This window comes from Parasteatoda tepidariorum, chromosome X2, assembly GCF_043381705.1.
Source record: "Parasteatoda tepidariorum isolate YZ-2023 chromosome X2, CAS_Ptep_4.0, whole genome shotgun sequence".
In the NCBI taxonomy this organism is placed as follows: Eukaryota; Metazoa; Arthropoda; class Arachnida; order Araneae; family Theridiidae; genus Parasteatoda; species Parasteatoda tepidariorum.
The window spans coordinates 40,941,384-40,954,629 of record NC_092215.1 but is presented as its reverse complement, the minus strand read 5'-3'; the positions used below and the strand labels follow the sequence as shown (position 1 = coordinate 40,954,629).

The window sequence follows — 13,246 nt, the reverse complement described above, 5'->3', positions numbered from 1 at the left end:
ATTATAAGAAATAAAAAATCCTATCTTCTTTAGTAACAATTTTTTTAAGAGTTGCTTTAACAAATGTTTTACTACTTTGACTTTTTTTTAACTTCCTTAACAGGACAGCTCATACAATTACTTAATTTAGCTTTTTTTATATTTCTTGAAGCTCATTTTTAGGTTTGGTGCATCATCAGCACAAATGCCAAACAGTTGCTTCATAGAATTTTTAATGCGTCAAAAGCATCTATAACTGTTGGTGCAATATTTTTTCCTATGGATTTATTTGCAATTGGGCTTATGGATATTAAGCAATTTTCTGATATTCTCATCAAAATATTCCATAATGATTGGGTGAAGCTTTGTTTCCGAATCATTACTGCCATCTACACCCATTGAAAAAGGCACTTGCTGCAGTTAATTCCCTATTTCGTTCACTTTTTCTAAAGTTAAAAGGCTAATTATAGCTGTTGTCTTAGTTTTCCCACAACCATATTTTCTGTCTACTTCGGGACTAGGAAACATTTTCGGAAATAATTTTCCAGCATGATAAGCAGCAGTAATCGGAATATTGTGTTCGATCAGAAAATTGGTAAATAATAGTTCAGCATTCATTACTGATTGTTGCTTCTCATCCAACGAACTCGAGAAATAATTTGATAACTTAACAGAGTCCTTTGAATCTGAGAATTTCGCTTGTCTTTGGTTTGGTGCATCATCAGCACAAATGCCAAACAGTTGCTTCATAGAATTTTTAATGCGTCAAAAGCATCTATAACTGTTGGTGCAATATTTTTTCCTATGGATTTATTTGCAATTGGGCTTATGGATATTAAGCAATTTTCTGATATTCTCATCAAAATATTCCATAATGATTGGGTGAAGCTTTGTTTCCGAATCATTACTGCCATCTACACCCATTGAAAAGGGCACTTGCTGCAGTTAATTCCCTATTTCGTTCACTTTTTCTAAAGTTAAAAGGCTAATTATAGCTGTTGTCTTTGTTTTCCCACAACCATATTTTCTGTCGACTTCGGGACTAGGAAACATTTTCGGAAATAATTTTCAAGCGTGATAAGCAGCAGTAGTCGGAATATTGTGTTCGATCAGAAAATTGGTAAATAATAGTTCAGCATTCATTACTGATTGTTGCTTCTCATCCAACGAACTCGAGAAATAATTTGATAACTTAACAAAGTCCTTTGAATCTGAGAATTTCCCTTGTCTTTGGTATTAATCTGAGCTCATATGCTTTTTATTGTCATTTTTTCCACCGTGAGATATTAGAAAATCCACTCCACAAACAATGCAATATGAATGATTTGATCCAAAAGTTGATCTTTTTACGTACGGAAAATCCATAATATGATTATCCCAAAATGATTAAGACTATAATTTCTTTAATCCACCACCCATTTTAAATTCAAAACAATAATATTTCAATGCAAGATGAAACAGGATTGAAACGCAAATCACTTTACGACTCGTTTCAAGCTTCCTCACCTGGCTATAATTCCACCAAATTCTTAAAATAAAGCGTAAGCAGAACGGTAGATCCGCACAAAACTTTGAAGTTACCAATTGTATTCGTTCAACATCTTACACAACTTTTTTATGAATTCCGTTCTGGCTTCGTGAACACTACAAATTTCTTTCTGCTACCTCTGTTTCCATGGTTACAAAGTGGAATAATCCAGTTAGAGTAAAAAAGAAGCGACGTTCTTTGTTCATATGACCTTTCTTTATTCTCCACAAGAGGTGGAGAAAGTAAAGAAACGCAAGAGGCCCCCTTTGTGCATTTCCCCACTTTCAACCCATAATTTCTTTTTCATATTATTAAGTCAGATTTTGCCCTTTTTTTATATCTTCCTTCGGTAGAAATTTTTATGCAATATTTTTCCTATACCTTAAACAATACAAATTGTATAAAAAGAAACAAATGATATTTTTAAAAAAGCAGAAGATTTTTGTTCCTGATTGGAAGATCGTAAAACGGATTTGAAATTTATGAGCTTTCGGACAAAATCAGAAGAGTTGGCAGGTATGCAAAAGGAAGGAAACAATTTAGAAAAGTATGCACAAGTTTTCAGTTTTTCAGAATATGAAAGGGAAAAATAAATTACAAACCTAACGCAAAGTGAAACATTAAAAAAATTAAGGTGATATGCTAATTTAATTAGCATAGTTGTTAAAAAAATCAATTAAATAATTAATATTTAAATTTTAATCTAAATATTATAATTAAAACATTTTCAATCAGCAATATGATAGAAGATAACAAACAAACATTATTAAGAGATATAGTGCTTTATAAACTAGAAACTAAAATTTTGCTTAATCCTAATTTAGTTCAGAATTTAAGTTCAAATCAGGTAATTAAATTTAAAAGAAAACAGACATGGATATTCCTATATTATTTAAACTCAAGCAATTTAAAAAAAGTAAATTAAATAAAAATTAATTTTTTTAAATATGATTATGAAGTTAAATAACATAGATATCAATTTATTTCAAATTTTGAATAGATTATTTACCACTTACTTGGTCATATAAATAAAGAAATGTAACTTTATCTTTTTCAAATAAATTTCTTAAATCTTTAGGAACAAATCTAATACGTAGTTCAAGCCTAAATAAAATAAAAAATAATTAATAAATTTATTATACATTGCATGCATGAAAACTTTCAAAGAACTTAATCCTAGGAAATATAATTTTAAAGAATTATGCAGTTTTTGAGAATAGAATTTACCCAGGAACACTAATCTAAGTCATTTTGATTCCTTTTTATAATGCTATTCCTTTTTATTATGTATTGAAACAATTAAGATTAGTGTTCTCATGTTAAAATATTTTAATGGTTGAGGGATACAAACTGATCATGCAGAAGTGCCCATACAGGATATGATGAGCGTAACCAGGATATCATTTTTAAAGAGGAAATATAAAACTTATAGTTTCAAAAACAACTGCAAAACTCGTTTCAAACTCAATTAATTTTTAGACAGATTTTTCAACTTAAAATAACTTTCTATACATTTTCATAGAGAGCTCAAATTGTGGAGGAGTCACAACAGAATGTTTTTCTTTAATCTCTCTAAAAACTTTAGAGTTAAAAAAATACCATAAACTATATGCTTGAATTGTTTTGTGGGGCCAGGCATGGTGCGTAGTCGCCAAAGGAATCAGCTGGATGATGTACACAGGATCGGCAACCTTGTATCTTCTTCAGTATTTAAGAAGCTTTGAATATTGCTCTGTGCACACTCACACACAACTTTTACTTTTCTGTTTTTATCTTATTGTTATGTTTCAGTTGATAATAAATGTTTGTTTGATTTTGTCATGAATTGTCCTCAACTTAATATGAAAAGGTTCGTCCCCCTCAGTTTATTTCATAAAGAGTACATGGCCCATTTTAAAAATGTTAAACCAGACATATTAAAAATCTAAAAAAAGTTGCTAACATTAATACTTAATTTTTATAATCATGTTGCTTTTTTCATTCCATACAAATTGTAATTCCTATGCCTTTATTTTTTGCTTCAGACATCTCCTCTTTCGATAGTATAAATATAGATGAAGTGAGAATAAATTAGAAGAAGTGAGATTAAACAGAAGTTTGAAATCAATGTTTTGATGAACAATAAATTAAAACATATTTTAAATTATAATACACATAAAAAAAATTTTCAAAAATTGCCCGACCTATTGACATACCTTAAAAAGTGGTAGTGTAGAGTGGATTTATGCCAATATTGAATTCAAAACATCATTAATAATAAAAACCAAACTGTTACCAATAGCATATTAGTGTTGCTCTAGTGAAGCATTAACAACCAAAATAAATTAATTCTGTGCTTTTTAAAAGTTCAATTGCCTAAGTCAAATTGGTATCATAGATTTTCTAGAACTTGTCTAATCAGAATTTTCAATAACTCCTTTTTATGTTTCTCTTTTTCAAAAGGATATATTCAAATTTCTGAAAATCTTGAACTTTCGTAGCTAAATATGGAGAAAATTGTTTAACATAAAAATTAGTTTATCTAGAGTCAATACGTACACATCCTGAACAGTTTTAAAAATCTTTGCACAACAACATGACATTAAAAAGATTCAACTTTAGCCCTCATAACACTAATATTCATCAAAAGTCCATGAGAAATTATTTTAATCTGCTTTTTTTTCTGTCTAACATATTTAAATAATATGTATTTTAAAACAAATCAAAAGGATAAAAATTGTTTAATTAAAATGCTTTAATAATTTGATTGAAATTGTTTACACCTGCCGAATTAAATGTTAACTTTACTCAAACCTAAACAAAATGAAATTTGCATATATAATATTAATAAAATTAATTTGATTAAGCTGTTTAATTTTTCTTTGGAAATATAAGATGTTACTGTTGATTAAAAGTCAATATATAGTTTTGAAAATAGTACTCAATTTACATTTTACAATTAACATTTATCAAACTTCACAATTTGCTTTCATTAACTTAAATTCATTGTCATCTGTGACTTACAGCTTTATGCCTGAGAGCGCAATGCATGTCGTTCTTTCTCTTGAATGTGTTACGCAATGTGTAAATCAAATTTTAATCTTCTATGCGTTAAAGACTGTTTCAATGTAAAGTATTTCTTCATGCTAATTTTTAACCAATGTGCCTTTGTTATTTATTAATCCACTTTGTTTTGCTATTATAGTGATTATTTTAATTTAAAGTTCTATTTTAGTTTTAACAAAGTTTCTTGAGTTTAAAATTTTAAAACTTTAAGAGAATCATTCTTCCTTAATTAACACTTCATTAGTTAAAAATTATTCATCAATTTTACTAAATTAAAATTAATGTTTAGTAACTTTATTAAGAGTGTTTATTCATAAGAATTACACATTAAAATAACACTAGTTTCATAAAAATCGAAAAAAACACTGTAAGTCCTCCTTAAAAAAAGAATGGGTTGGGCTTTTTCTTGAAAATGTCAAGTTTTTAACAGAATTCAAATATTATTATGTTAATGAAAGAGAAATAAGACTTAATTAATCTTACCGCCAGTCATCAGAAGCCAAATTTGAATACTTTTCTAGAATTTGAAACATTCCCACTTCAGTGTGTAACCAGTGAACTTCATTGGAATTGGTATCTAAAATCCGTATTCCAAACAAAGAAACGTATTGGCGAGGAGTATCAGAGAGTTTATTTGTTACAACATTTATTATATCCTAAAAAATTAAAAATCAAATATACAATCTTTTAGTTCAATAGAATCAATCATGTAGCAGTTATAATACATTTTTTTAAACTTCAGCTATTAAAGCAGATTTTGTTAGAAAAATGAAAGATAGTTTCAAAATGCAACATTACTTCAATATATGAAATAAGTAAAAGAAATCGCCAATATAAATATAAGGTAAGAAAAATTACTTTATTCTAGGAGTTTATGCTTTAAGAATTATATTCCCTTCGAAGTTTATAAGTCAGCTGTTTGAAAAAAGTGCATTATCTAATACAATCCTGATCATATTATATATACATATATGTATAGATATATATAGAAAATACCTAAATTACGCTTTTTTCTCAGTTTGTTGCAAAAGTGCTAAGATCCTCTCTCCCATTTTAATTTTTAAGTCATTTTTAGGCCTGTCAACAAAATTAAATTTAAGTCTCTTAAAGATCCTATCAGTTTTAATAATTGCTGGGGAATTTACCATATTCCTTGTCATTGCAACCTTAGCTACATTGGACAAACCTGACATGCCTTAAAATTTAGACTTAAGGAACATGATAGTAGATATGTCCATTATCAAGAACATGAAAAATCATCCATTTCTGTACATTGTTGGAATCTTGAGCATAAATTTAATTTTGACAATGCCAAAACTATTTCCACTTTAATCACATCAGCTCATCTTGATGTCCTGAAATCTTGTTATATTCATATGAATGCTCATTCCCTAGTTAAACATATTAGTTCTTCACTACCTCTACATAACATGTGAAAATGCATTTTACCCTGATTTGCCCCTCTTAGTCACAGTGATTTATCTTATTCTGCTTTTTATCTTTATTTTTTTTCTCTTGGCTACTCAGGTTTTTTCAGTTTTGTTTCTCATCTTTATTTTCCCATTTTCATTGGAAACTTTAAATTTTATATTTCAAATCAATTTGTTTCTTCTCATTCACATCTGGCAAGTCTAGAAAATGGGCACCCATGTTTGAGTGCTTGAAACATGTGAACTGTTATATCCAATCTTTATATTTTTTAAGCGAATAAAGTTTTATAATCAAGTAATATCTTACTGCTTCAGTTTCTAGGGATTATGTATTTAATTAAAAACTTATTTCATTTTAAACTTTGATCTGGAAAGTTTCAGAGAACTACATCAATCCCTAATCAACCACTTTAAATTTTGAAAAATATAAAGGTAAGGCAGATTGATCTTTGCCATGCACACAGCAATTCGATACAATATGCATGACTACAATTCTTGCTGCTTTTTGCCTAAAATTTCAGTTTTAATTTTTCTTTATAGCTAAAAGTATATTTATTCAGGGTGCTTTTTTCCTCTATAGCATTATAACATTGGAATTTTGAAAAACTGTGAGATTAATGTTGAATCTTTACAAGTGAAACTTCCTCTGGTCAAAAATAGCTATGGCCACTTGAATGAAATTTAAAGTTTTTCACGGGTCTCATAACAAAACAATGAAAGATTATATTTATATTCAAATGATTTTTAAGTAACTCATGACTTATTGCAGATATAAATCTTTAGTTTGCTTTTGAATTTGTTACAAGAATTTTTCTTTAAATGAAATTCACTAAATATTTATGAGTTAGTAATTTAAATTTAGTACATCATGTTTCAAACAACTTAATAGACATAACCTTTAGAAATCTCTACTTTTTAAGATAATGACTCAAAAGTTGGTCTCCATATTTTATGCAGGAATGACACAAAATTTGCAGGCAAACATTGTTATATATATAAAATCATTAATTTCTGAACATTTGTTAAGTGCGACATTTGATCAAGTAAATGTGAATCACATATTAAATTTTTTAACGTAAATATATCACAGAACAATCGAAGATATTGCAAAATAATTTGTGTTTGGAGCAAAATGATTTGTGTCGGCTCTCCAGCAAAACAATTTAACAATCTGTCACAAAGAAAAAGAAACTGCATAACTGTTTATTTCATTTTATTTCATAATTTAAGCATTTATACGTAATTTTATATTTAATTAAGGTTCTTCTTTTCTGGCTAGTTTGTTAACCTTTTTTTTCCTTTTTTGCAAAATTAGTTTGATAAATAAAATTATTTCATGACTAAAATATTAATAAGTGAATTTTTTTGGTCAGTACCTGCAGAATGTTTGTAATTATCAAAAGACTTATCGCAAAATAATTCTGCTCCTAGGGGTGACTATATTATTTGATCTTGCTGCCTGATTCTATTTGTCAGTTAAGTTGCAACTTACCTTAAAATTCTCCCTGTGTTTCGATTCCCTTTTTACTCTAAGCTTTGAGACTGAAAAAAGAGCTTCCTTATAGTAAAAAAAATGAAAATTTTTCATTAGTATTTTTTGAATACTGCTTCAACTTTATTTATACCCAATATGGAATTGACTATTTTTAATTTTCAAAGAACTCACTGCAGAGCAAACGGAAATTTCTAAAACACTTTAAGAGATAAGATATGAAGCCTAAAACTAAAATCCAATTTACTATAGGATTTCAAGAAATTTAGTGAACAATTAACAGTGCATATGATAATTTCATTGAATTAAAATAAAAGTAGTACTTACATTAACGTCAGTGGTTTCACCAAATTTTACTATATTGAAATTTCCATTACTAAGGTAGACTTTAAGAGTTGCTTTTTCTAGTTTATCATTGTTGTTACTAAAGGAATCTAATTTTTGATTTTTCGAGTCCCTATCTTTTGATTGACTTTCTTCTAGAGTAATGGAATCCTCTATCATCCTTAAAAGACAAAAATAACAAGAAATAAGAAAAAGAAAGACAAACATAATAGTGTGCAGTTAAAATTTGAAGAAAAGCTACTTTTTCAACAATAAAGTAAAAAAATTCAAAATAAAACAATACTTATCTCTTTCATTTACTTTTTTATTAATATTCAAACAAATTCTTTCAACTAAAAAATAAATCTATATTTTTAAAAAATCTTTATTTCTTATTGCTGTTTCTAACTAACATACACTCATGTCCATAAATTAAGGATAATGAAGTTCAGGCACAAAAAGAGACAGAAGCCAAACAAATTTGACTTATTTGTAAAGTCTATGTATTAAACAAAAGGTAAAGAGCAAAAAAGATGCTATATGTTTGACATAATTAATAAAAATTGCGATTTTTACTCCCTGGAGCAAATTTCAAAAAAGAACCTATTTACAAAAAACAGTATAACATGGTTAGTATGATGGTTAATACGGAGTACATCTCCCAGACGATGCAATACAGGCTGTACAACGCCTAGGCATGCTGAGTATCAAATTATCAATCTGATCTTGGGGAATATTACACCACTCATCAAGCAATGCCCTCTGAAAGTCCAGTAGACAGGTGGGAGGGGGCTGACGGGCTGCAATTCGTCGGCCAAGCATATCCCACACATGCTCTATTGGATTCAAGTTCGGTGAGTATGCTGGCCAATCCATACGGGTGATATCCTCCGATTGAAGGCATTCGTTTACAATGTTTGCACGGTGGGGACGGGCGTTGTCGTCCATAAACAGAAATTCAGCACCCATGGCACCTCGAAACAAACGTACATGTTGTTCCAGAATGAGATTCCTATAGATGTGGCCTGTCATCGTTACACTCTGAACATGCGGGTCAGTTCTGGAACCAAGAATAATTCCTCCCCAAACGAGTCATCCTGCACCACCGCAACGGTGTAGTTCAATGGTGTTGTCTTGGTGGTAACGGGTACTTGGCGCTCTCCATATGAAAGTCCGGCGAGAATCAGACTGCAAACTAAACCTGAACTCGTCGGAAAACATCACACAAGACCACTGTTGCGGTGTCCACAATGCATGCTCTCTACTCCAGGCTAATCGCAGGCAATAGTGAGTTGCGGTATGAGGAACACATCTAACAGGCCTACGAGCATATAGACCAATGTGCCCTAAGCGTCTGTACACGGTCTGCCTTGTAACTGTTGTACTGGTAGCTGAAGAGAGCTGTCGAGACAGGTCTGATGCTGTGCCGTCTGTTTCTTTTGGCAGTAACTGCCAAATACCGGTCTTTATTCGGCGTTGTAACTCGGGGGAGACCTGCTCTGTAATGTCTACTCACATTACAATCACCTTGGAATCGTTGCCAAAGCCTGGAGATGACACTCTGGGGGATTCCAAGTTCCTCGGATACTTTCAGCTGGGTACGTTCACATTCCAGTCGTCCGATGATTCTGCCACGTAAAAAATCATCCAAATGCTTCCTTTGTGCCATAACTATGCGGTTATTGCACTGAAAGGCTTTTAAAGTGCTTGTGAAAAATTTTACTTCTTTGCCACCATTCCTTATATACCCCTCTCTTACACTCTAGTCATTGTGACGTACTACCAGCGTCATCTAGTGGTTTCCTGTAATTTGCATATTCTTCTTCAGGATGTGTGTGATAATTCTACAGGTGAACTTTTAATTTTAGAGTTTGATTTCCGTGTGATTCTGAATTATCCGTAATTTATGGACATGAGTGTATGTTTGCTCAATGTTGCAACATTTGTTACTGTTACATTTAAAAAAAGCAAAATTGTAGAAAAATATACGCAAAATTCAATAAAATTATGTTCAAATGTACAAAAATAACAAGAAATAAGAAAAAGAAAGACAAACATAATAGTGTGCATTTAAAATTTGAAGAAAAGCTACTTTTTCAACAAAAAAGTAAAAAAATTAAAAATAAAACAATACTTATCTTTTTCATTTACTTTTTTATTAATATTCAAACAAATTCTTTCAACCAAAAAATAAATCTATATTTTTTAAAAATCTTTATTTCTCATTGCTGTTTCTAACTAACATATGTTTGCTCAATGTTGCAACATTTGTTACTGTTACATTTAAAAAAAGCAAAATTGTAGAAAAATATACGCAAAATTCAATAAAATTATGTGCAAATGTACCGTTTATGCAAAACATAAAAATTTTTACATCTATAATAGGTTTAAATAAAATAAAATCCCAAATAAATGTTAAGTTTCAATTAAAAGTGCGTTGATTCAATAACCCACTTAAACTGACACACTTGTTTTTTAGATAGGAATTTTATATTTAATTGAAGAAAGAAAAGAAAAAATCCTAAAAAAACGATGCACAATTTAATACGGAAAAAAAATTAACAGCTGAATGCAATCAATTCAAAAAATATTTTAAGAATTATTTTGAACACACAGGTATAAGAAATAAGTATTTTGAAATTTCACACATAAATTCCTTCCATATAATATAAATTAATACTTTTATTGCGGCAATGACGTGTTTTTGTGCCATGAATTAATCAACAGCACGCCAATATGGTAGGTCTTTCTTCTTGACTATTAAATTTTAATTCAGAGTTTGCGAAATAGAAAACAGAACCAATTTAGCCAAAATCAAGGTACACTATTTTACCCTACTCTCTCCTATGCTGTATCTTGGAACATGTTCCAAGGTATATCATAGTTCATTGTTTCAAGGTACAATCACAAGACTGTTCAAATAAAATAAAAATGGTAGTGAATCTAAATAAACTATAATATTTTCTAATAACTAAAACATTTAAAAATGTTTTGCTCTATAACTAATTCAGTTAACTAGTTTTACAAATAAGGAGATCAAGGTTCTTTATGTACTGTAGAGCCGAGGAGGTTTTACAAAAACATATAAAATGAAAAAAAATTGAACTGGGCAATAACACAGATGATGTCACATTTAAAGGGAAGAAAGGGAATAACAAAAAGTGTGAGATAGCAGATTTTGATTAAAATTAAAACATTTAAAATCAGTACATCAATTATTTTTATACATGCATACATATTTTTCATTTTATATTTATTTTAAAACAATATAAATTCTGTTCACTTCAAATGATTTTGCTTCGTACTGTCATAGATTTAATTTTGTATAGAAAAAGATCAATTCTAATAAAGGTTTTAAATTAAGTCTTAGTTAAAAGTTTAAATTTAAAAGCATATTTTCTGAGGGGTTTATAGTTTTGTACATAAATTAATGTGTCAAATGAAATAAGATAGCAATTTAATTAAGTAAAATTATAGTTACAATGTTTTGATTTTCTTTTTTTTAACTTCAATCTGTTTCAAAGTGCATGCGTTGATAAAATAAAGGTGAGATTAAAGCAAAATCTGATTCCAAAATGCTACAATTTACAATTGCTATTTATATTATTATTATTATTATTATTATATATTAATAAAATTTTCTGCTGGAACCATTAATTCTATTTCAGATAAAATAAATACACATACAATCATCATTACTGTTCATTATTTTCCTTAAAATACGTAATTTAAGTTTAAAAATAAAAAACTAGTTTGTACTTTGTTACCGAACTGAAAATATGTATTTATGTAATATAACATGACTTGGGTAACATTACAAGGGGATGGTAGAGGGCATGGAGAAATATGACACTTAGTGACTAAGGTAGAGAAGGAAGTCAAAATTATTGAAAAAAAAGTGTGACATCATTTAAAAACATTCCAATTTGAAGAAATTATTTTCTTTCACCTAGACATTATTTCAATGTTTTTGACGTTGAAGAAGTACTGTAATAATGTTACGGTAATAATTAGAAATAAAAATAATGTTAATGTAATCATTAGATTATGCTAAGAAACAATAATAACCCCCATCAAGAGATCCATACTGACTTAAATTTAATTATTTTTTAAAAATTTTTGCAAAAATGACTCAATTCATCCTAAAATATGCTAGTTTTTTGTTGTTTATAATCCTTACTTTGTTTTTATTGATGTTGACAGTAATTGGTCATTTCATTTTTCTTTTTACTTATTTAGCTAATTTGCAAACCTACATAATAGTATTTATTTGACTTTGTTTTTAACAGAAATTCTAAAAACTTACATATAATTTAGAATCAGTTGTCATTTCAGAAAGATGAATAATGATTAAAAAAATTCACTTCTGTATGAAATAAGCGGTTATTTCGGAACACCCTATATATTGATTATAAAAATGAAAAGAAAACTAAAAAAAATCCCCCTAGATAAAAGAAGTCATATACTAATTTAAGTTTATAAAAAGAGTGGTCATTTTGAAACCTGTATATTCATTAAAAAGTATGTAAAGTAAGCAAACAATTCATCTAGGTTAAAATAAGTCACATACTAATTCATTTTGAAACATCCAGTATACTGATTAAAAAGAATTTAAATTAAGAATAAAATATATTTCTGCATTAAGTAAATTATATATTAATTTAAATCTGTAAAGGGCAGTAATTTCAAAACACCAAGTTTATTGATAAAAAAAATATCCAAAGAAAGCAAAGAAATTTTTTCCTGAATTAAATAAGTTAAATACAAATTAAAATTTACAAAGAACGGCATTTGGAAACATATATATTTTTTAAAAAATATGTGAAGAAAGCAAAACATTCAGCCTGGATAAAATAAATTAAGATACTAATTCAGTTCACAACACCCTGTATATTGAATAAAAACAAATTAAAGAAAGCAACAAAAAAAATCTTTCCGGTTTAATTAAAATATATACTAATTTAAATCTATAGAGGGCGGCCATTTTGGAACACCCAGTACATTTATTAAAAAATATGTAAAGAAAACAAAAAAAATTCATCCAAATTAAGTTATGCACTTATTCATTTAAAAAAAAAAACTTAAATANAAAAAAAAAAAAAAAACTAAATATATTGATGAAAAAATATGTAAAGAATGATAAAAAAATCACTCTGGTTTAAGTAAGTTACATACAAATTCAATTTGAAACACCCTGTATTGATAAAAAAAAATGGGTAACGAAAGCAAGAAAATAATTCTTCCTGAATTAAATAACTCATATAATTTAAGTCTATAAAGGGCGGTCATCTAGAAACAGCCGGTATTTTGAACAATATCATTAAGAGGCAGGAACTGTACGAATGATATTGTTTGATATTATAGGAAAAGGAGACATTTTAAATATCGATCTTGATTTCGATTCAATACTTATTCAAAAAATTTTTAGTATTCAGTGACATACGCAAA

The 13,246-nt window shown here is 28.6% G+C and overlaps 1 protein-coding gene across 1 annotated transcript in view; it reads right to left on the bottom strand.

Annotated features, from left to right (window-relative positions):
- LOC107440704 (focal adhesion kinase 1) overlaps positions 1-13,246 on the bottom strand; it is a 95,690-nt gene that overhangs the window by 35,855 nt on the left and 46,589 nt on the right. The window contains exons 3-5 of the mRNA XM_043047568.2: positions 7,802-7,979; positions 5,036-5,208; positions 2,524-2,611 (exon numbers count right to left, since the gene is read on the bottom strand). Coding sequence (XP_042903502.1) covers positions 2,524-2,611; positions 5,036-5,208; positions 7,802-7,979 — 439 coding nt within the window. The remainder of the gene's footprint in view (positions 1-2,523; positions 2,612-5,035; positions 5,209-7,801; positions 7,980-13,246) is intronic.